At 52.2% G+C, this 21,741-nt stretch overlaps 1 protein-coding gene across 1 annotated transcript in view; it reads left to right on the forward strand.

Annotated features, from left to right (window-relative positions):
• The window catches only part of LOC136322512 (uncharacterized), a 138,731-nt gene that overhangs the window by 111,242 nt on the left and 5,748 nt on the right, over nt 1-21,741 (forward strand). The window contains 1 exon segment of the mRNA XM_066254476.1: nt 8,253-8,474. Coding sequence (XP_066110573.1) covers nt 8,253-8,474 — 222 coding nt within the window.

Consider the following 21,741-nt stretch of genomic DNA (forward strand, 5'->3'; position numbering starts at 1 on the left):
TGGAGCCCCCAGACACCTGGGTGGTTGTTGTTCTCACCCCGACGACCACGTTCAGGATTTTCCGAGGATATTCCAAGTCCACACACACCCTCTAAACAGAGGTCAGTTTGAGCCTGACCCTCCAGCTGGCTCTGCCATCTCTGGCTTCTGTGGACCTACTGACTCCTCTGTCCATCCTGAGTCCTCCCTGCATTCTCCCTGCCTGGGAGGGTCACTACTTCTTCAGATACTGGGGAGACTCCCTCCTGGATTCCCTCCACCCCCATCTCCTCTGCTTCTAGCCACTTCATCTTTAACCCTTTGAGTAGTGAGTTTTTTGTTAACCCTTTGAGTGAGGACGTACATGAATGTTCGTACTACTCAAAGGGTTACATACCACACTCACCCCAAAGATGCATTCCGTGGGGGTTTTTTCCAGAGGCTTTTTAAGAAGATCAGCAGGATCTTTGGACACAGCTCCCCTTCTTTATTGTGTTTCTACTTTAGTTTTATTTCTATTATTATTTTTTTTTTTTTTTTTTTACAGAGACAGAGAAAGAGTCAGAGAGAGGGATAGACAGGGACAGACAGACAGGAACAGAGAGGTAAGAAACATCAATCATTAGTTTTTCATTGCGCATTGCAACACCTTAGTTGTTCATTGATTGTTTCCTCATATGTGCCTTGACCATGGGCCTTCAGCAGACCGAGTAACCCCTTGCTCGAGCCAGCGACCTTGAGTCCAAGCTGGTGAGCTTTTGCTCAAATGAGATGAGCCCGCGCTCAAGCTGGCGACCTCGGGGTCTCGATCCTGGGTCCTCGGCATCCCAGTCTGATGCTCTATCCACTGCGCCACTGTCTGGTCAGGCTCTATCATTCTTTTATGTTCCACTGGGGATTGGAGTGCATTAAGAGGAGTATTTACAACGATTTCCATGTGGTATGGATTAATTACACTTCCTAAAGCCCTGAGACAATCATTCATATCAATACATTTTCTTAACCGATAAGTGGCGATTTTCCCGACATGTTGTGTTGGGTTCTTTTCAACCAGGGTGAAATAAAACCATACAGAAAAATATGATTGTCATTATAAAATGTCTCCTTAACTCTAACCCTACAGTGACCTACCACCATCTCAGCTCTCGCAGGACTAGGGGAGGGCGGGGCTTCCGGGAAAGAGGGGGTGTCAGTGCTTAAATCAGAGGAATTCCAGACAGACCATGATGGGGTGACTCACCCTATTACTAGTCAGACACCAACTCGTTCTAAACCTTCAATTCAATGGCAAAAATTCGTTTCACCATTCTTTCTAATCTCACCTTTAGGGCTATTTTTATAGACAGCCGTACGATTAATAGAAAGAAATGAAATAGTCACATATAAACACCCACGACTCACTAAAACGAGCAAAATGGTATACACAGTCTCCCTTTTTATCTTGTGAGAGCTTACTATTTCAATAAACCACAGATGCTATCATTACTTAGGGGTTGCTCAAGATTTTTGCAACCGCTGGATGCCGTGGAAGTTTGAACGAACACCCACAAATCCTTGGACACTCCTGTCGGCAGGAGATAGGCACCTCTGTCCCTGCTTCCACTTGAATCTGGTGACTTGCTTACACCCAACAGATTGTGGGGGACGGGGCACTGCATGATTTCCGAGGCTCTGTTAGAGAAGGACCAGCTTCTGCCCCGTCCACTGCAATGCACACACTGGAGTCCCGAGCCGCCCAGTGAGAAATCCAGTTCAATCTGAGGCCACCGTATTGTGGTGGGAGGGAGCCCAAGCTGCAGGGCTTGTCTGGAGAGGACGTGCCAACCACCGACCTAAGAGGGATTGGATCCAGCCCCGACCCCTCCCTCTAGGAGCCCCACACATCACAGGGCAGAGACAGACCACTCCCATTCGCCCTGTCTGACTTCCTCACCTATAGAAACCCTGGGTGAGATAACATGGTTGTTCTCCACCATGAAGTTCTGGGGTGGTTCATAACCGGGCAAAAAAAAAAAGAAGAAGATGTTTTCAATTTTGAAATGATTATGGTTTTACAGAAAGTTGCAAGATCAGTCACATGTGCCTTTTACCAAGTGACTCCCAAGATCATACAAGTACAGTACAACCGCAGACCAGTTGTGGACACGGCTACAACACATAGACCTGGTTCTAGTCAGTGTTCTGGTTGAACTTTATGCCCTAGGAACCCAGTCTGTTCTCTCCACATAGGGAGCTCTCTGTTGCCTGTTCTATCTCCTTCCCTGGACTCTATACCCACCCCATCCCTAGTCCGACCCCCTCCCTTCACTGGGACCCATGTTTGAGGGTTCATCACCTCCACTGTGTACCTGGTGGAGCGGGGACCCCTCCTTTGTGTCTCCAGGGCACCTGTGCTGCCCACATTGTGTGGCCGTTATGTATGTGGCACTATCTCTCTCACCATAACGGGAGGACCAGGGAGGGTAAAGGCGGGGCTGGGTCTTCCTTATCTTGAGCACCCCCCCCCCAGTATAAACCTGTTCTCATTTCTTTTGAAAAGAGACAAGCAGGGTCCTTGAGGAAACCTTGCTCATCGACATATCCTTCTTCACAGACCTCGAAAGAGTAGCTGCCTTAACTAAATACAGAGCGTGGTGGGATGTTTCTTTTATTTGAGAAAGTTGTGTCCTCGAATAAAAGTACCCATAAGTGGGTAGCCAGGAAACAACGACCATGGTCAGGTCAAAGAAAATAGCAGGGGAGGAAAAAAGCAACTGTATATTTACCCAAAACAACGTATTGTCACATAAGAAGGGCTCTTAGAATTCAGGGCTGATTCAGCCAAGTCGATGGAGGCTCTTTTAAGACATGATTAAGTTATTCACACCCAGTGATGTTTACTCTCTGGCTACCTAGGCATTGAAAATGATATTCTTGACAAGTAGAAAAACACGTTCCAAGCCTTACTTCCAAAGAGGCAAAAAAAACAACAACAAAACCCCAGCTTGAAAAAACATTATGTGCTTGTACAACCCGAGGGGAACATGGGCCGGGAACGGGCAGGCGGTGAGGACAGAAATTACACCTGCCTTTGAGAAGCGACCTGCTTTTTTTCTTTATTTTGGTTGCTTCCATGAAGCAAAAGAGAAAGAAGGAAAGCACTTTGAGAAGGAGGGAGGGAGGGAGGGACCGTCTACGGATGATCTAGCAAAGACATCCCCGAGCCTTTCTCGGGGACTAGCGAGAAAAGCAAAGAGAGAGGTTCTCCTGGGGGCGGCCATGCCATGGAACTCATTTGTCTGTAATCGATGCCACAAATGTTAGAAATAGACTCAGGAGGCACGCCGGTAAATACACGGATAACAGCCAGGAAGTTTAAATGGCTTTACCATTCAAGGATCTTACTAGTATTTCACGCATGCTGAACAGGTTTTTGTTTCAAGGGTGGCTTGCTGGAAATTCTAACAGCAGCCCTTTCCTGAGGACTCAGGGCCACCAAGACTGCATGACGTAACCAGTGTACCACCTTAGGGTCCCCTTAAGAGTCACGCCACCTGCAACATCAGGATGCCAGTGTGCGCCTCCCTCATTTGGAACCGAAGTCTGTACAGATGTAATCTGTCAAAACGAGGTCTGGCTGGGTGAGGGTGGACCCTAGATCCAGTGACAGGCGTCCTCGTAAAGAGAGAACACAGAGGGCCAGGTCATGTGAGGACAAAGGCAGGCATCGGAGAGGTGCTGCCACAAGCCGAGAGACACCAGGCGTCCCCTCAGAGGCAAGAAGGATTCTTTCCCGAACCCTTCAGAAGGAGCGTGGCCCTGGTACCGTCTTGATTTCAGACTTGCCACCTCCAGGACTGGGAGCAGATAAATGTGTGTTGTTTAGGCTGCTCGGTTCGCCGTCGCGTGTTACAACAGCCACAAGAAACCGTTATGATCGGGCTGCAGAGCCTTCTGTGGAACCAAAGGCACGTGGGTCTGTTGTGTCCCATTGCCAATGATTGTCCCACAGTCACGCCCCTGGATGCTGACCAGAAGGAGGAAACATTCCTCTTGTCTAAGACTCCCGGGGGACTCACCCTATCTCTCTCGTGCGGAAAAGCACCACCCCAAGGGAACCTCCGTGTTTTCAGGACAGATCCATCCACATCCTCATCCTTCTGGGTCTGACCTCTCCCTGCGGAGAGGGGAGGCGGGAATACAGGCAAGGCTTCCCTTTGCTCTGCCCCCCCCCCAGCCAGTTCGTCTACCCACGGGAGCACAGAGCCACCAAGACAAAGCTCCCTGCAGAGGGAGATGCCCTGTGTGGCAGCAGGGGACCCAGGATGCCAGCAGCCACCTCTCACTCCCCCTGCATGTGCTGGGGCCACGTGTAACTGAGGGCACAAGGTGTGGGTGGCTCAGGTGGGGAGAACGGAGAACCAGGGGCGGAAGAAAAGGGGGCAGGAAGGGTTTCTCCTGTGGAGGCGCTAACAACAAGCGGAAACAAGTTAGGGAGAAAGGTACTGGGTTTGTTTCCCAGAGCTGTGGGCACACGGGTGGCGTAGAACAGAAGTGTGTCCTCTCACGGCCTGGGGGCGAGAAACACAAAATGAAGATGTCCATGGGGCGTGTCCCTGTGACAGTGCCGGGGAAGGGTGTGTACCACGCTGCCACCCAGCTCTAGGGTACCTCCACTTGTGCCAGGAGAACACCAGCCTTCCCATGGCATTCCGTTGGTCCCTGTATCCAAATTTCCCTTTTAATAAGGACACTGGTCACATGGGATCAGGGCCCACCGTTAGGGACTGCCTGTTAACTAGTTACACCTGCAGTGACCCTATTTCCCAGTCAGGTCACATTCAGAGGTCCTGGAGGGGGGAGTCAAAACCCCCACACCTCGCCCTGGCCGGTTGGCTCAGCGGTAGAGCGTTGGCCTGGCGTGCAGAAGTCCCGGGTTCGATTCCCGGCCAGGGCACATAGGAGAAGCACCCATTTGCTTCTCCACCCTCCTCCCCTCCTTCCTCTCTGTCTCTCTCTTCCCCTCCCGCAGCCAAGGCTCCATTGGAGCAAAGATGGCCCGCGCGCTGGGGATGGCTCCTTGGCCTCTGCCCCAGGTGCTAGAGTGGCTCTGGTCGCCGCAGAGCGACGCCCTGGAGGGGCAGAGCATCGCCCCCTGGTGGGCAGAGCATCGCCCCTGGTGGGCGTGCTGGGTGAATCCCGGTCGGGCGCATGCGGGAGTCTGTCTGACTGTCTCTCCCCGTTTCCAGCTTCAGAAAAAATACAAAAAAAAAAAAAAACAAAAAAAAAACCCGAGGAAAAAAAAAACAACGAAAAAAAAAAAAAAACCCACACCTCTCCAGAGAACACAATTCAACCCCTAACAAGTATGAACCTCGACAAGGTATGCTTCTTTCTCTGCAAAGATTTCTCTGTCGGTGACCTTACAGCTACAGCTTCGGGGTATCAAGTTCAGTTCTCTCAAAAATCAGGCTCGTTAAAACTTGAGACGTTAAGAACACTCTGAAGACGCGGTACAGGGGACAACTCGGGTCACCTCTCTGCACCCCCCCACGCCCCTCACTTTGCCAAGCCAGGATAATAAGATGGGGACCCAAAGTCACTGTGAAGATGAAACAGGATAACGTGGTTAAGAACGTCCGTGACTTGGCAAGCCTCCACCAAAGTGCCGCCAGATATCTCCAATACTAATAAAATATATTCTATTCCCCATAGTCTGGCTACTCTGACCACAGAACAGACGCACAGGAGGGGCTGGTCGTCCAAGCTCAGTGATGAAGGCATTGACCGCCACCTAGTGGTGGCATCCTATTGTGTGGCTCCTCGGTCGGTCTCTGCACGGTAAGCCAACCTCCCCATGGCTTCCTCTCCAATTATAAATTAGGGGGTGGGGGGAGGGCGGAGAAAAAAGCAAGGTCAAATAATTGTCATTGAACTCCACCATGGACAGTATTAAATGGAAGGTCAGGATGCTCAGGCTGAGGTGCCCAAGTTCAGTAGCCTTCAAGGACAATCGACCTGATCATTCCCTAAACCATCTTCCCATGTCCCCGTGGGAGATGGAACCTAGGGAGGTGAACCTCGTCTGAATAAACTGCCTTTTTTCTAAACCCTCTCCTTACTTAGAGGACCTGGCAGTTGGGTACATGCTTAATAAACATTTGCAGAATGAGCTAATGAGAGACACACTGTTGAAAATATCAATGCCGTGGATTTATCAAGCAGTCAGTGCGTGCCAGGTCCACCCTATGTGGATGGCCCACTGTAGGTGGGTTGTCTCAGTGGTCATGGGGGCCAGGGGCAGGTGACCATGCAAGGTCCTTGTCCAGAATAATCGTAGGAGATGAGAGGGGTCAAGAATCAGGACCCAGGCCCTGGCTGGTTTGCTCAGCGGTAGAGCGTCGGCCTGGCGTGCGCGGGGCCAGGGTTTGATTCCCGGCCAGGGCACACAGGAGAAGCGCCCATCTGCTTCTCCACCCCACCCCCCTTCCTCTCTGTCTCTCTCTTCCCCTCCCGCAGCCAAGGTTCCATTGGAGCAAAGATGGCCCGCGCGCTGGGGATGGCTCCTTGGCCTCTGCCCCAGGCGCTGGAGTGGCTCTGGTCGCGGCAGAGCGACCCCCCAGAGGGGCAGAGCATCGCCCCCTGGTGGGCAGAGCATCGCCCCTGGTGGGCGTGCCAGGTGAATCCCAGTCGGGCGCATGCGGGAGTCTGTCTGACTGTCTCTCCCCTTTTCCAGCTTCAGAAAAATACAAAAAAAAAAAAAAAGATTCAGGACCCAATGACAACTTGGCAGAAGTTCCGTTTGAAATATGGGCTTGCCCTGAGCACCCCTGGCTTTTATAAATGCTTAGTTATCTCTCTGAAAGGGGTTCCCCTGAAACAGAGAGGTGGGGAAGAACGGCAAACAATGTATAAATGCCCTTTAGGGCAAAGCATATACGTCATCCACACAGGATGCTGACATCCTGGAGAGGAGGGGATCTGAGGTACAGGGGAGAACCCCGCCCCCCATATGTTCCCTGGAAACAGGTCAGTCTCTGAGCCCCGAGCACCCTCCACTCTACGGTCATGGGCAGCACCATGCGCTCACAGCTGGAAGACATGGTCCATGTTCACCTGAAGACACACAAAACGAGCAAATTCACAATATCACCCGGGCACACCGAAGCCACGGGATCTGAGAGCAGCAGAACCCTCACCGTGCTAAGTGGCTCCAAGACCAACAGAGCATCTGAGCCCAGCGGAGTAGTTCATGCCCCAGCCACACAGATTGGGGGGTTTATCGGGGTGACAGGGGTATGATTGTTGTGAACCAGTGTCATGCCAATAAATGCAATAATAAACAAAAATAAATAAAACCCATGACTAATTTGAAAACCCAAGATCAAAAAAAAAAAAGTCTAAGCAGGAGCCCAGATCCAAAAGACCATTGGCCATCCATATCCCCGTCCAGGGCCAGACGCATAGCCTATGACAAACTGACAAGGTCAACAGCAAGGTGACATTGAAAGGAACAGAACCAGTGTAATCAACGCAAACCTGGGAACATGAATCATTCTCCTAATCTTCAAGCTGACGTGTTGGATGTGTGCAGTGAGGGCTGAGTACTTCAAAGTTGGGTTCTGTCCCCACACAAGTCAAGAAAGCCACCCAACAGCCCTGGCTGGTTGGCTCAGTGGTAGAGTGTCAGCCCAGCATGTGGAAGTCCAGGGTTTGATTTCCGGCCAGGGCACCCAGGAGAAGCACCCATCTGCTTCTCCAGCCCTCCCCCTCTCCTTCCTCTATGTCTCTCTCTTCCCCTCCCATAGCCAAGGCTCCATTGGAGCAAATTTGGCCTGGGCACTGAGGATGGCTCCATGGCCTCCGCCTCAGGTACTAGAATGCCCCATATGGGCAGAGCATCGCCCTTTAGTGGGCATGCCTGGTGGATTCCGGTCTGGCGCATGTGGGAGTCTGACTGCCTCCCTGCTTCTCACTTCAGAAAAATACGAAAGAAAGGAAGGAAGGAAGGAAGGGAGGAAGGGAGGGAGGGAGGGAGGGAGGGAGGGAGGGAGGGAGGGAGAGAGAGAGAGAAAGAAAGAGAGAAAGAGAGAGAGAGAGAGAAAGCCACCCAACCCCTGCAGGGAGAGGAACGCTGGACCTGTTTGTTGTCACCTGTGGGGCAGTGCAGGCTCTTGCCTCGCCCTGAGCAGATCCGGGAATGTGTGAAACTTCCAGAAAGTGGTGGCACCCCTGCCCTTGGGGAACATATGAGCGGTGTTAGTGTCTCCCCTACTGCCTGTCTGTCTTCCCAGTTTTCCTCCTTCTGGGTCCGGGACCTGGATGGTCCCGGCAGGTGTGTCCAGCTTGGAGACCCGGAGTATCTGCACACCTCTGTCATGTTGGGCATCCTTGCTCTGTTTGGCGCTCAGAACACCTGGCACCACGAGCAGTGTCTGCGGGGTCTGGAAGCCCCTCTGTGGCGCGAGAGCAGCCCCCCTTTTTGCACCTGCAAACGAGGCTCGCCCAGAGAGAGGGTACTAGGGAGGCAGGCATCCCCCCGCAGAAGACAGCCAGGGCAGGGCGGAGCAGAGGAGGGAGGCACTTGGGGGGTGGGGAGGAGAAGCAGCTGCTATTTTTAAGCAGAACATTCTTTCCCCTGCTGAATCCACAGCACTGGGCTGGGAGGGAGGCGACCGCCGGCTGGAAATGGATGTTTATTGACAGCCAAGTACTTGTAAATGGAAATCTATTTTTTGACTTGAGCTAAAAACCAAGTCCTGCTTGGAGGGAAGAGAAGCCATGATTGGCACCAGGCTTTGTTGATCTTCCCCGGGCGCTGTCTCCTGCCTGCGCAGAACACGAGGCAGGTTGGGTTTGTTTATTCGGGCGGGGCTGTCTCTCCCTCCTTCCCTTGGTGAGGTCCTGGTTCCAAACTTCTGGCGGCACCCTGGGTTCCCGGAGCCCCACCTCTTAGGAAAAAGTCACCTGTAAGATGGTGTTGTCACCGCTGAGCTCTTGCCCCAGGGAAGACACTGTGAAGAGTCCAGAGGGGGAGGGAGGCGGGGGGGGGGCAGATTCTGTAAACTCGGAACTCGGGGACTATCCTGAGAGGGGCCCCAAAGATGTTCCCCTACTGAGTCTCCTCTTCCTTTCTTCCTCTGGAGTTTGAACATGCTGAGACAAAAGACAGCAAGCAAACAGTGGCCTTGAGCACCCACAGAGCCTAGGGAGTGGGGAACACCCACCCTTCCCCCTCAGGGGTGCCCACACCAGACTTCCTCAAGCCCGGGGCTATCAGGCGAAGGGGATTCGAGCTTCGATACTGATCAGGGTGCCCGTCAGCTGACCTGAGGACAAGGAGAGCATCTTCCTCATTGATCCTAAGTGCAGTCCCTGCGGTCATGGTTCACACATGATCACTCACCTCACGGCTTTAAACTGCATTACGTGTATCACCTAACGGTTTTGGAAGTCCTAATGTCACATCCTAAAGTCAGGCAGTGTGCCTGCTGGGGACTCTGAGAGAGGATCTGCTATATTGATTGCCCGGCCGTCTGGATGCTGCCTGGTGCCCCCGGCTCACAGCCCCACCCTCTGTTGCCAAAGCCAGCAAGGCCCTCTGTCTCTCTCCCCCTGTCTCGCTCTCTAATCATATTGGCTTCTGAGTCCGGATCTCTGCCCCGCTGACCTGTCACTTACCAGAATGCTGTGATTCCATCAGGCCCTCTGGATAATCCATCCAGGATAATCTCTCCATCTCAAAATAAATGTAATCACATCTGCAAAGATGCTTTTCCACACAAGGCAACTGGTAACATAACATAGTCACGAGTTCCTGGGATTAGGACGCAGACCTCTTCAGGGAGGACCCCGTCCAGCCTCCCCTTATACCCAAGGGCCACGAAATGCCTGGAAACCAACCTAAGTTCTAAAACAATCCTCGTCAGTCAGCCAATAACCCCTGGTGTCCATGTACCCCGCTCATCCTCAGAAAGGAGATGACATCCCCTGTTGTGCATCCGAGTAGACAAAGACCACTGAGGAAAGCCACCCAAAACCCTGTACACATGTGCCCGTGGCAGTTTCCTATGCAAAAGCCAACACTTGGACCAGCTCTCTGTTCCACTCCTGACCTTAGACTTGACTGCTCATGAGTCCCCTACCCACCCCCGGGGTCGGAGAACTGTCCCCATCTCTCCTGTCCGCTCCAGCCCTCCGATTCCCAAATGAGAAAAACTATCTGCTCCCCGGAGGGGCGGACATCAGCATGGCCCTTCCTATCCGTGCTAGCTGCCTGCAGGGGCCGTGTCCCTGGTGGTCAGAGGCTAGGTGTGTCCCCAGCGGCTGCTGGCCGTAGGACGGAGTGACAGACAGGTCGGGACTCTCCTGCCCCTCGGAGCGTCGTGGGGGCCGCTTATGTGCACGCACTGGCCGCCAGGCCCGCCTGTGCCGATCTCTCGAGTTTCAAGCACCATCTCTTCAGAGGACTGGCAGATGACAGAGGGCCCCGCACTTGAATACCCAGGTAATCCAATCACTATGACAGGCGGCCCTTCCGAAGGACACGGCAGTGAGGGTTCTGCACACCGAGGACGCCCTGAATTAGTAAAATTAGTAATGAACGTGGGGGGGGGGGGGCTCCCAGCCGGCCACACAGAAAAAGCAGCCTCTCAGCAAATAAAGGAGCTTCCCTATTCCCCGATCCCGGCGGGTGCGGCGGCTGATGAAGTGCCCTTGACGGAAGGCTGAGATGTGCCCAGGCGGCGGGGACAGTGGGACTAAAAACACAAGCGAAGACGTGAGGGCAGGAGAAGAATAGGAAGCCCTACCTTTTGAATGCCTGCGAGTCAACAAACTTAAAACGCGCCGTCTAAGTGAGGTGACCGTCCTCCATGCATGGTGGCGGCATTGTCAGAACGTGGCCGAGCGTGGAAGCCCGCGGTGGCCGGCGGGGGGCTCAGTGAGGCGTGGGCCCAGGCACTGCTGGATTCTGATTAGGCGTGTGAGTCGGGGCTCAGGGAGGGCAGCAGCAGCGGCCGATTCAGCAAAAACGCAGACAGAGCTCTAAGGCCCTGAGAACGGGGAGCCCCCGCCCGGCCAGCGTGCTGGCACGCCCACTGTGAAATGGCCGTGTCGAGAGACTGAGTTGGGCCAAGGACAGGCAAGGTGACCCAAACACACAGCCCTGGGTAACGCAAGGAACAATCCTCGTAGAGTCTGCCTCAGCCCATATCCTCCGGGCCAAGCAACCCCGACTGGTGTTATCTGCACATGTCACGGCCTGTTGAATGGCAAAGGGTGTTTTGATTCCATCGTGAGGTCAAGAGAGCTTCAGTGTGGTGCCCGGGGAGGCTAAGCTTGCTAGAGCTGGGGCAGACTTTAGTGCAGAATCGCGTTCCAACCCTAGCTTGGTAGCTGCTAGCTTTCCTCTGTGGAAAACAACAAGCCCAGGTACAACATCACTCACCAACGTCGCCCCAATACATTAAAAACTTATTTTCTGAAGCGTGTATTCGGCGTTCCTGGAGCACGCAGGGGCCGCGTCCGTTTTCAATGAGAGTCCTGTACAAATGCGTCATCAACTCCCAGGTCAGTGCTGGGATCCCCCGGCCAAACACTGGTGGGAGTGACCCCTCAAGACAAACCCCAGCCAAACTGATTTCACTGGCCTTTTCCTCCCACAGCGTTGAATGAGGAATCGGGATGGGGAGGGACAAGGATCTCATTTCCCCCACGACCTGTGAGAGTCCACACAGAACAGCCTCCGGTGTAATGAGGGGAGGGGGGTCTACTTCCAGAGAAGCCAAGAAGAGGCACTGCCATTCCCACCCCCCTCCCCCCTCCCCAGTCAAGGAGTAGAAAGATTGTATTCATCCATAATAAAACATCTAAAATAAAATGCTCCGGGTAACAGAAGACAGAAGAGCCACCAAGTACAAAATAATCACATTTCCCACCCGATGAGAGAGCGAGTAACTACAGAGAATACACGAAACAAAAACAACATTGGATGTGATTACTTACATGTAAAAAAATATTTCAAAGGGAGCATTTTCTTGGTCCTTTCCCTCTATTTCATAGATCTGGAATTCAGTGGTCTTTAAGTCCAAGACAATCTTCAGATCAAACAATTTGTCACCCTCCCCACCCCATAGCTGACCTGGCAGAGTTTCTACCTTTGTTTGCATGGCCAAGCCAATCAATCACCTATCCATCATTTAGGATGATCTATTCATAGAACATGCTGGACGTGGTCTTCAGCCCAGCCCCATAGCCCGTGACATGCATGGCTTGACCAAGGCGCTGGTCATTCTGCCGCCATCTCCATCGCCTGACCCTTTCTCTGTGCCCCACCCCCACCCCGGCAAGTGCTCACATCGCGAGGCTTCTGGTTGGGTTTTCCCATTGCTTCTCCTTGACCTCTGGGATTCTAGACTCCTTGTTTGGGAAAGCCTTGCTCACTGTAATGTTTCTTTTTTCTTCTAACAGTGTAGTCCCCAGTGCTACATGTATACTGTATCCAGCTGGGTTTGTCATGCTGCATATAACCAGTTGGACTCCTCATGCTGCATGTGACCAGTTAGATCCCTAACAGAGGTGGATGAGAGGGAGCCAGCCTTGGCATTCCGAGTATCCACGCCGGTTATGTAAAAACCCACCCTTCTTCCCCGTGATTTCATCTCCTTCGACTTCCAGTTCCCATGGCTGGTGTCATGACAATGTTTTTCATGGACCTCTTTGTGTTGGTATCGATTCTGTTTTAATTACTGCAGGCACTCGAATAAGAAGGGAAATGAAATCAGAGCAAACCCAGTACAGTAGTCATTTTACTCTTTAAAAAAAAACAAAACGTTTCTGGAGTTTTCTCACTTTTACTTCATACTGCATGAACTTTGAAAAAAAAATTTTCTTTGTCTGAATTTAGTAAGTGTCCTATTAGGACCCTAGCAGAGCAGCTTTGATGACCTAGATTACCCTGGGGGGTGGGGTAATCATCGGTGATGACGTCACGATGCCTAGTCATGCTATAAAGAAGGGCATCTTGTGGGCACCCCGAGACTTGCTGGCAGAGTTCTAGAGTTTTCTTTATACAATGCACACACTCACTTATTTTTATTTACCTCGGTGCGCTTTATGACTTTTGCTGCTATTGGGAAGGACATATTTCCCCATTATGTGCGCCCGCAAAACAGTATAAAGGACATAAACGTCGGCGAAGAGAAAGCAAAATCGTTCTCATTTGCCGATGATGTATTTGTAAAAAAAAATACCAGAAACAAATAACCCAAGAGAATCCACTAAAATGCAGCAGTAAAACAGTAAGACCATTAAAAATGGAGGTGCCAGATATATATATATATATATATATATATATATATATATATATATACACATGTATACATGATGTGTGTCCTATAAGAATTTTGTCACCCTAAGTTACTTTTCCATGTAAAGTAACTTGTACTTTTTTTTTTTTTTTTTACATAAAAGCCTACAAGTCACACACATTTTGTTTTGGAAAACTTGTCCTTTTTGTTTAGGCATTATTTCAATGCCTACATTTTCACTGTTCTGATCAACTTATTGCATTTTAGCGCTCGGGGCCTGTTAGGAAGTGCTATTTCTATAAATCGCCCCACGCCCAGAAAGCCCAAATGCATCTTCCTCCGATGGTACTCTGCATCTGAGGCGCACGCAGAGCTCCCAGCCCACGCTGACAGCCCCCCCACGCGGAAAGACGTTCGGGAGGACACGGAAGCAGAGGGGCATCAAGGATGAGATGGCTGGGCCGTCGGGAGGGCCGAGTGTCCGTGACCTGGACGCCGAAGGGCGGGGGGGGGGGGGTTCTCAGCAGCAGTCCCTCTGCAGAGCTCGCTCCCACGCACGGCCTCTCCATCTCCATGTCCGTCTCAGTCAGGACAACTCTGTAAATGCAGCTCAGCAGGCCCCCACCTGTTCCCCCCTCTCTCCAGTCCGAGCCAGGTCTGATTCCGTGCAGCCACGGTGCTGCTCACGTAGAACGCCCTGCTCCGCTGCTGTCCTCTGGAAATCTGCCATTTTGAAAGCTGGGCTCTGCATTTTCATCGTGTACTACGCCCCACCCCAACCCAATTTATATAGCTTATCCTGGATGTCACTGTCAGGATAGGCTAGACCTGGGCTCTGACCAGGGCAAGGCATGGTGTCTGTTGACACTCAGGTGCTGGCCCCACCACCTGGGTGTTGGGCGGCTGTGACATACACTTCTGGAGCTCTTCCCTGAGACCCACCTTCTCCTCTCCACCAAGTCAGACAAGAGGTATCCCTGCTCTGCTCACACTGTCCTCTGTGCCCCCGACCCCACTCACTCAAGAGTCCAGTCCCAACAGTGGCCCACCTCCCTGGTCCATAGTTGCTCCTCTGACATTTTCCTCACCAACTCTCTCCCCGTGACAGCTGCCAGTCTCCTGGCTGTTCCCCAGACACATTGAACAGGAAGGGGTCTGCCCCAGGGCCTTTGCACTGATCACAAATGCTCCTCCCAGGTCTCCTGGAGGCCCAGACCAATGTGATTAAAATTAGAAAGATTCCAAGGTGAGCAAGTGAAAAATACAGGATCCCAATTAAAGTCACATTTCAGGTAACAACAAATTTTTCACCATAAGCATGCCTTCGATATTTGCACAGGACATATTTGTATTAAAAATGTTTTCCCTGTTGTATTTAAAACTCAACACCAATTCCACCCACCACCAGGGGGCTTTCTTTCCTCCTTTGGACTTACTGCCACCTGACCTGCTATACGTTTCACTATGTACTTGTGTTAATTATCTGCCTATCCCCCAGTCAATGCCATGGTGAAGGTGGTCAAATTGTCTTCTTTTTGGCAAAGTTTAGAATCAGGGGTGACCAGCTGGCTGTGTGGGGTGGTCACCCAGGAACGTGTGATTACCCACCAGGCAGTTGGGGCAGCCAGCCTGCACCTTGTGCACGGAGGGGCCGGGATAGCCAGAGCAGAGAGAACCAGGTAAGAGAGAGAAGTTCGGGCTGGCCAGTTCCTCAGCCTCATTCCAATTCCTTCCTGACGCTGCCACCTGGGCACCTACCCCCCCCCCCACACCGGTTCCCCACAAATGCAGCCCTTGAATAAAGTCTGCTTACGCTAACTGCTGACTGCAGCTGGCTACTGTCACCTGCAAACAGAGGGATCATCTTAGCCAACAGGGATCCCAGGGAAATATACCATAGAACCCTCTCTACTGTAACTCAGAAACCCTCCCCTTCCTCCAACCACAAACCGTGCAGCGAATTCCTTCTTCCTGCCCTGGGGTCACCCCGACTGCCGACTGTGGAGTTACAGGGACCTTTTTTTCTATAGAGCCTCTCCAGAGCCACCTGGGGAACAAAAGCAAAATTCTAGAGGCGGGGACCCAACACCAGAAAGTTTTAAGGTGCTAAGTTCTGACTGCAACGGAGATCTCGAACCATTTTGTGAGTGGGACCGTGTCCACCGTGGCCGGCTGGGCATCGGCTGGGAATGTCCAAGGGCTGGGCGAGCAGCCTCTGCCTTAGAGATGATGTTCACGTGCTACGGGCGAGAGGTCCAACTTCCGGAGAGCCTCTCGGGTACGTGGGGTGCTGCGCCCTCCCCTGCACGGCAGCCCACCGGCCCTGCATCTCCCTGTCCTGTTCCTAGTGCTCTTGTGGTGCCTCCTCTCACTTCCCCCCCTCGCTCTCCCTGAGACTGGCTTTCCTCCTAATTGGCTGCTTAGCAGCTGCTATGAACTAAAAAAGAAAAAAGAAAAGAAAAAAATCCAAGGAACCAAAACGGTTGCGACTCAGTATAAACAGACTCTTGAAGTCTCCTGCACAACAATATTACAGAATGCATTTCCACTTTGCGGAGTCTGTTTCTTATTAGCCACATTTCCTTGAAGCCTTCCTGATTGTTGGGTGCGGCGAGTCAATGACTCCTGGTTTCCCGTTCAAACGGGCTAAAGGTCAATGAGAAGGAGTGTGGGGGCAGGTCCAGCCACAGGGTCCCGCTGGTGCAGGTGCCCACACGGTGTTCTCAGAGTGGTCTGTCTGTCCGTCTTCCAGCAGGTGCGTCTCCCGGGTCGGCAGAGCTCTGGGGACCCCCGGACAGAGCTTGCCAGGCTGGTGCAACAAGAGACCCAGGGCCCACGTGCCTCTGCTCACCTGAGCCTCAGAGCTAGGAGCAGGAGAGCGAACAGATGGGAAGTCCTGGGAGCTGTGGGCAGCTCTGCAGCCAGGAGAGGGGTGGGTGGGTAGGCACCCAGCAGGCAGGCTGGGAAGGAGGCAGTCCAGTCCTTCAGGGAAAACTGAGCAGCCTCGCTGGAACGGGAGGATGGACTGCCGAACCAGAAGTCAGGTGCACACAACTGTGTTTAATCTCTCTCTCCTCCCCGGACCTCCTCTGTCATGTACTTGTGTGTACTGGGAAGCCAGAAGTGGCCCCAATGGGGGCTATTAATGCAGTTTTGGTGTTAGGGAGTGATTCTACTCCTCCTTGTCTGGGGCGTCTCCATGCTGGAAAATATAACATGAATGTCAGGAAACTCAGAGCCTTTGTTGTCGGCTGCCGCGGAAGGCGGGCTGGAGCAGGGTCCCTCTGGGTCCTCAATGCACTCTGGTGACGCGGCGGAGAACCCCTTGTTGGAGACAATGGGTGGAGATGCTCTCTGCACAGTGTCCCTGGGTCTGCATTTCCGTGAGCCTGGGTGAATTCCAACAGCACTATGGGTTTCCGTGTCCTCAAATGAAACGGTGACGACCGACTGACCCCTCCGACCTCCTCACCCCCAGCCCCGTTCATTGATTGTTTCATGAGCATTTATTGGGACAGGCATGCTGACATCTGTTTCATTTCCTTGAGGTCAAGGGGGAAGGTAATAGGTAGAATTACCCTCTGTTCTGAGGTTGTGACAGGTCAAAGCATGGACCCAACATTGTCACTGCAGAGCCCCCAGGAGACACTGAGGCCCATGACCCACATCTGGGCTCCAGTCACCCTGCCCTAGAAGACGAGACCACAGCATGTTTCCGGCCCAGGACTCCACTTTGCTGCCTGGCCTCTCTGTGGCCACGGTGGACCAGACCCTGACTGGGTACCTGTTTTTTTTAATTTCTTTCTTTGTTTTTGTATTTTTCTAAAATGAGAAGTGGGGAGGCAGAGAGACAGACTCCAGCATGCGCCAACCGGGATCCACCCGGCATGTTCACCAGGGGCGCTGCTCTGCCAATCTGGGCCGTTGCTCCATTACAGCCGGAGCCATTCTAGCACCTGAGGCAGAGGCTATGGAGCCATCCTCAGTGCCTGGGCCAACTCTGCTCCAATGGAGCCTTGGCTGCGAGAGGGGGAAGGGTGCAGAAGCAGATGGGTGCTTTTCCTGCGTGCCCTGGCCAGGAATCGAACCCCAGGACTTCCACATGCTGGGCCAACAGTCTACCATTGAGCCAACTGGCCAGGGCTGGGGACCTGTTTTAATGTCCATCACACTCACCTACTTTGCTAGTGAATAATACACGTTCTTGCGTCTTCCCCCTTGTGCTGTTTTGTGTTACCCAGGTTAGCCCGATTTCTTTGAACCTCCTTCAGGAGAACAAAAGAGACCACACCCATGCCACTGAGCGCCATCTAAGTTGCCCCTCCACACCATCTCAGCTTACTCAGATGTTCTGCCTTCACCGCAAAAATAAACAGAAGGTGACGGATGACATTTAGGTCATGCCCAGTTCTTGAATTTTTTTTCTCCTGACCCCAATGGGCACGTTCCTCTATGAAACATTTTTTAGGCACTCGTAAATGGGGCCAGATAACATTAAGAGCATGGCACTGGAGATCGAAGGCCGTAGGAATCATTTTAGAGACGTTCCAAACACAACAGCGAGGAGTCACACGTTTCCAGGTGCTGCCGAGAGCTGACGTGGCCAGATTCAATCTTGAGATGCTCCGGAAGAAAAGCATCATTTGCCAAGCCACGGGTTGAGATGAGATTGATGAATTGAAAAATAATAATGGTTGACGGTGTGAGTCTATGGGAGCTGTGGGGGGGAGAGGTAGAGACCGGGGGATTGGGGGTGGCGGAGGCGGTCTCAAAATAACATCCTGAGATTCTAGGATACACCGTGCCCAGTTGATACAGTACTTGGATGTAAAATTTAGCATCAGTGTAGGTCAAAAACAAAGTTAGTGCACTTGAACTGGAACAGATCCAAAGCAATGTGACAATGGGAGAATTTCAGCATGTGGGTTCATCCTTGGTTTCAATGGGAACTATAGCACAGAGTCAGAAACCCAAGGGGACCCCAAGACCCACATTTAGAGCAGAGTCCACAGCCAGGGGTTCATGGTTCAGGCTCTGCCAACCAGGTGGTTCTTGCAGATTTGTTCCACTCCCAACCCGTAGCAAGACGCGTCCACAGGCGGGCAAGGCTCCGTGCTAGAGAACCTTATTTACAGGATGTCAGGTGGCTGGATTTTTTTTTTTTAAGGTGAGAGGAGGGGAGATAGTGAGGCAGACTCCCACATGCATCCTAACTGGGATCTACCCGGCAACCCATCTGAGGCTGATGCTTGAGTACTGAGCTATCTTTAGCACCTGAGACTGATGCTCTCATACCAACCAAGCTATCCTCAGTGCCTGGGGCCACACTTGAACCAGTTGAGCCTCTGGCTGCAGTAGGGGAAGAGAAGGAGAAGGGGGAGGGAGAAGGAGAGAAGCAGATGATCACTTCTCATTTGTGCCCTGACCAGGGTTCAAACCCGAACATTCATATGCCAGGCTGATGCTCTATCCACTTAGCCACCAGCCAGGGCCAAGTGGCTGGATTTAACATGGGCACTGTTGTTGGCTAACCTCTGATTCAGGAAACAGTCATCTATTTCTGTCTAGTTTGCTTTTTAAAAAAAAAGTGTCTAGAAAAATATAATTAAAAAAGAATATATCACCTCTTCTCCACCCCTGGGCAGAGACGGGAGAAAAATAATAACATGCTAGCTTGCGAATTTCATCAGCACTTGCGGGAAGTAATTTCCGGAGTTGGACACTGACAGTCCAGGCGCAGGGAGAGAGGTGTGAGCCTAATTTCAGAGTGGCCGAGGGAAAGAACGACTGGCCATCTCTGCAGGGAGAGGCTGGGCGAATTCTTCCTGCAGGGTTAGCTGTGGATCGGGGTTCAGGGTGGGGTTGGCCCAAGGCAAGCAGGGCGTGGGGAGGGCCAGCCCAGCTGAGGAGGAGCTGAAGCCAGCTACGCAGAAGTGTCTGCGAAACCCTTTAAAAATCAGGGCACCAAGTACCTGGTGTTGAGGTGTCCAAGGCTCTGAATGGTTCGACGCTCCCTCCCCCGAGGTCTTCAGCAAAGTCCGGGACCCATGAAAGGCTTTGGGGGTGGGGTGGGGGTTCAAGTGGAAACTAAGGGAAGAGGGGGGATTTCCAAACCCAGGATATTTTGAGGACAGGCCAGCCACCCCAGCCGTGAGATGTCTCACAAGTTGAACTAAGTTGGCGGGAGACAGAGGCTGAGCCAGCAGGATGGAGGGGACTTGTAACGTGGGAGACCCGCCGAGCGGCCCCCCAGCCATGGGCTGGAGACTGTCCAGTGTGGGCCCGGCAGAACCACAGAGAGCAGCCTTCCTCTGAGTTAACAGGAGGCTGCCGGGCTGGCTTGCTCCCCTGTCTGTTTATTACGAAAAGCACTCGTTTGATTGTGACTGTGGCTTGGACCCGGTGACTTCACACTGATCACCAGCTCCCTTCTGTGGAATGTCCCTGGGTCCTCTCTCCAGCTGCCACCAGCCCAGAGGGGTGGGGACAGGCGCCACTGGAATATGCCCGGCCAGCCACCCCGCCATGGACAGCCACCTTCCTGCTGCTTGTTGGCTGGCGCAGTTCTAACTGGGTAAGACCCAGGTTGCTCCAGGCGTTACATTTCCCACCCAACTGCACGCAAAACCCTGTAACTTCAGGACCTTGAAACCGGAAGCCAGCTCGTCCTTCCTAACTCATCCCTGGACTTCACACCTTTCTCGTGAGAGACACATCTCTGTGTGCTGAGCAAGGCTTCTGCCCTCAGTCCTGAACTTCCTGTTCTTGAACCGCTTCTCCGTCGGCCCACGGTGTGCTACCACTAATGATGAAACAAATCCTAATTGGCCCATGGGGAAAAAGTGTCACCAAGCCCAGTAGCTCCTGCTGTTGTTACAGCAGGTGGAGTGGGGGAGTGTGGATCACGTCACCCAGACCCGGTAGTCACCAACACCTATGAGGTCCCAGTCCTGCTACTCGTGATGTCCACCAACCCTCACCCAAGTCCTAAGAGGTTGCTGTGAGTGTCCCTGACTTCTAAACATGTGAAAAACCCAGAGACGGCATCAGATTCTCCGAGTCACACGTCTTGTGAATGGAGACGCGGTCCATTCATTTCTTCCCTTGGGCCCCACCAGCCGGGCCAGCCCTTGGCCAGATGCCCCCAGGATGGAAAATGGTCAGCACCTGCTCCTGGGGCCTCAGATACGAGGGTCAGTTTGCAGAGAGGGAGAGAGATTTGTAGGCAAGGAGGGTAAGTTTTGCATTCTCTGACATTTAAAAGGGCAGGCGTAGTATTTACGCCCGCAGTGCACTTTGGATGGCCATGCTCTTTGAAGACAACTCAGGTGACATTTACTTACTTGTACGCTTAGGTTTTACGACACCCACAGATGATGCATAATTCATGCCAGAAGTCACCGGGGCTCAACAAAAATGAATTTAGTTCATCCCTTCCCAATGCAATGTCAAACACACACACTCGACAAGACGTGGGGACCCCAGCCGGGTGTGGATGTGTGGAAGGGCCCAGCAAAGCCAGGTCAAATATTTCACTCTGGTCCTTTTGGGAGCCTTCCAATAGAATTCTTCTCATTATGGAGTCTCGATATTTTTTCTTTTTTTTTAATTTTTGTGACAGAGACAGAGAAAGAGACAGAGAGGGACAGATAGGGACAGACAGGAAGGGAGAGAGATGAGAAGCATCAATTCTTTGTTGTGGCTACTTAGTTGTTCATTGATTGCTTTCTCATATGTGCCTTGACTGGGGGGGGGGCTACAGCAGAATGAGTGACCCTTTGCTCAAGCTAGTGACCTTGAGCTCAAGCCAGCAACCTTGGGCCCAAGCCACCAACATGGGGTCATGTCTATGGTCTCACGCTCACGCCAGCGACCCTGCGCTCAAGCTGTTGAGCCTGCACTCAAGCCAGATGAGACTGCACTCAAGCTGGCAACCTTGGGATTTCAAACCTGGGTCCTTTGTGTCCCAGTCCAATGCTCTATCCACTGCACCACATCCTGGTCAAGCTCGAGATATTTTCTTTGAAATAAATTGTTATTCGTTAGGAGTGAGCAAAGCTAGATGTTGGCACTATCGGGAACCAGAGAAAACAAACTAAGATAGCTTTCCTGTGAGCTGAAATTTCTATGCAAAGCACAGCATTAAAAAAGTGCGATTAGTACTTTTCTTACAACGATGACAGTCTTTGCCACTGGACAGTCGGTGTGTTTCAACCAGTTGAACAGTCCACTGCTTACCCAGTGACGTTGGCAAAATAGCAGAAGCAGCTTCCTACCACCCCCCCTCCCCTGTCTGCACCCCCAGGTGCAGTGAGGGCATTACTTACAATCGCCAAGATGAGAAAGCAACCTAAGAGTGCGTTGACAGGTGATTGGATCAGTAAGAGGTGGTACCTATGCACAACAAGGTATTATTCAGCCCTAAAAAATAAGAAAAGCTCATTTTAAAAATTAGACAATCTTAAGGCGGCCT

The sequence above is a fragment of the Saccopteryx bilineata genome, chromosome 2 (assembly GCF_036850765.1).
Source record: "Saccopteryx bilineata isolate mSacBil1 chromosome 2, mSacBil1_pri_phased_curated, whole genome shotgun sequence".
NCBI lineage: Eukaryota > Metazoa > Chordata > Mammalia > Chiroptera > Emballonuridae > Saccopteryx > Saccopteryx bilineata.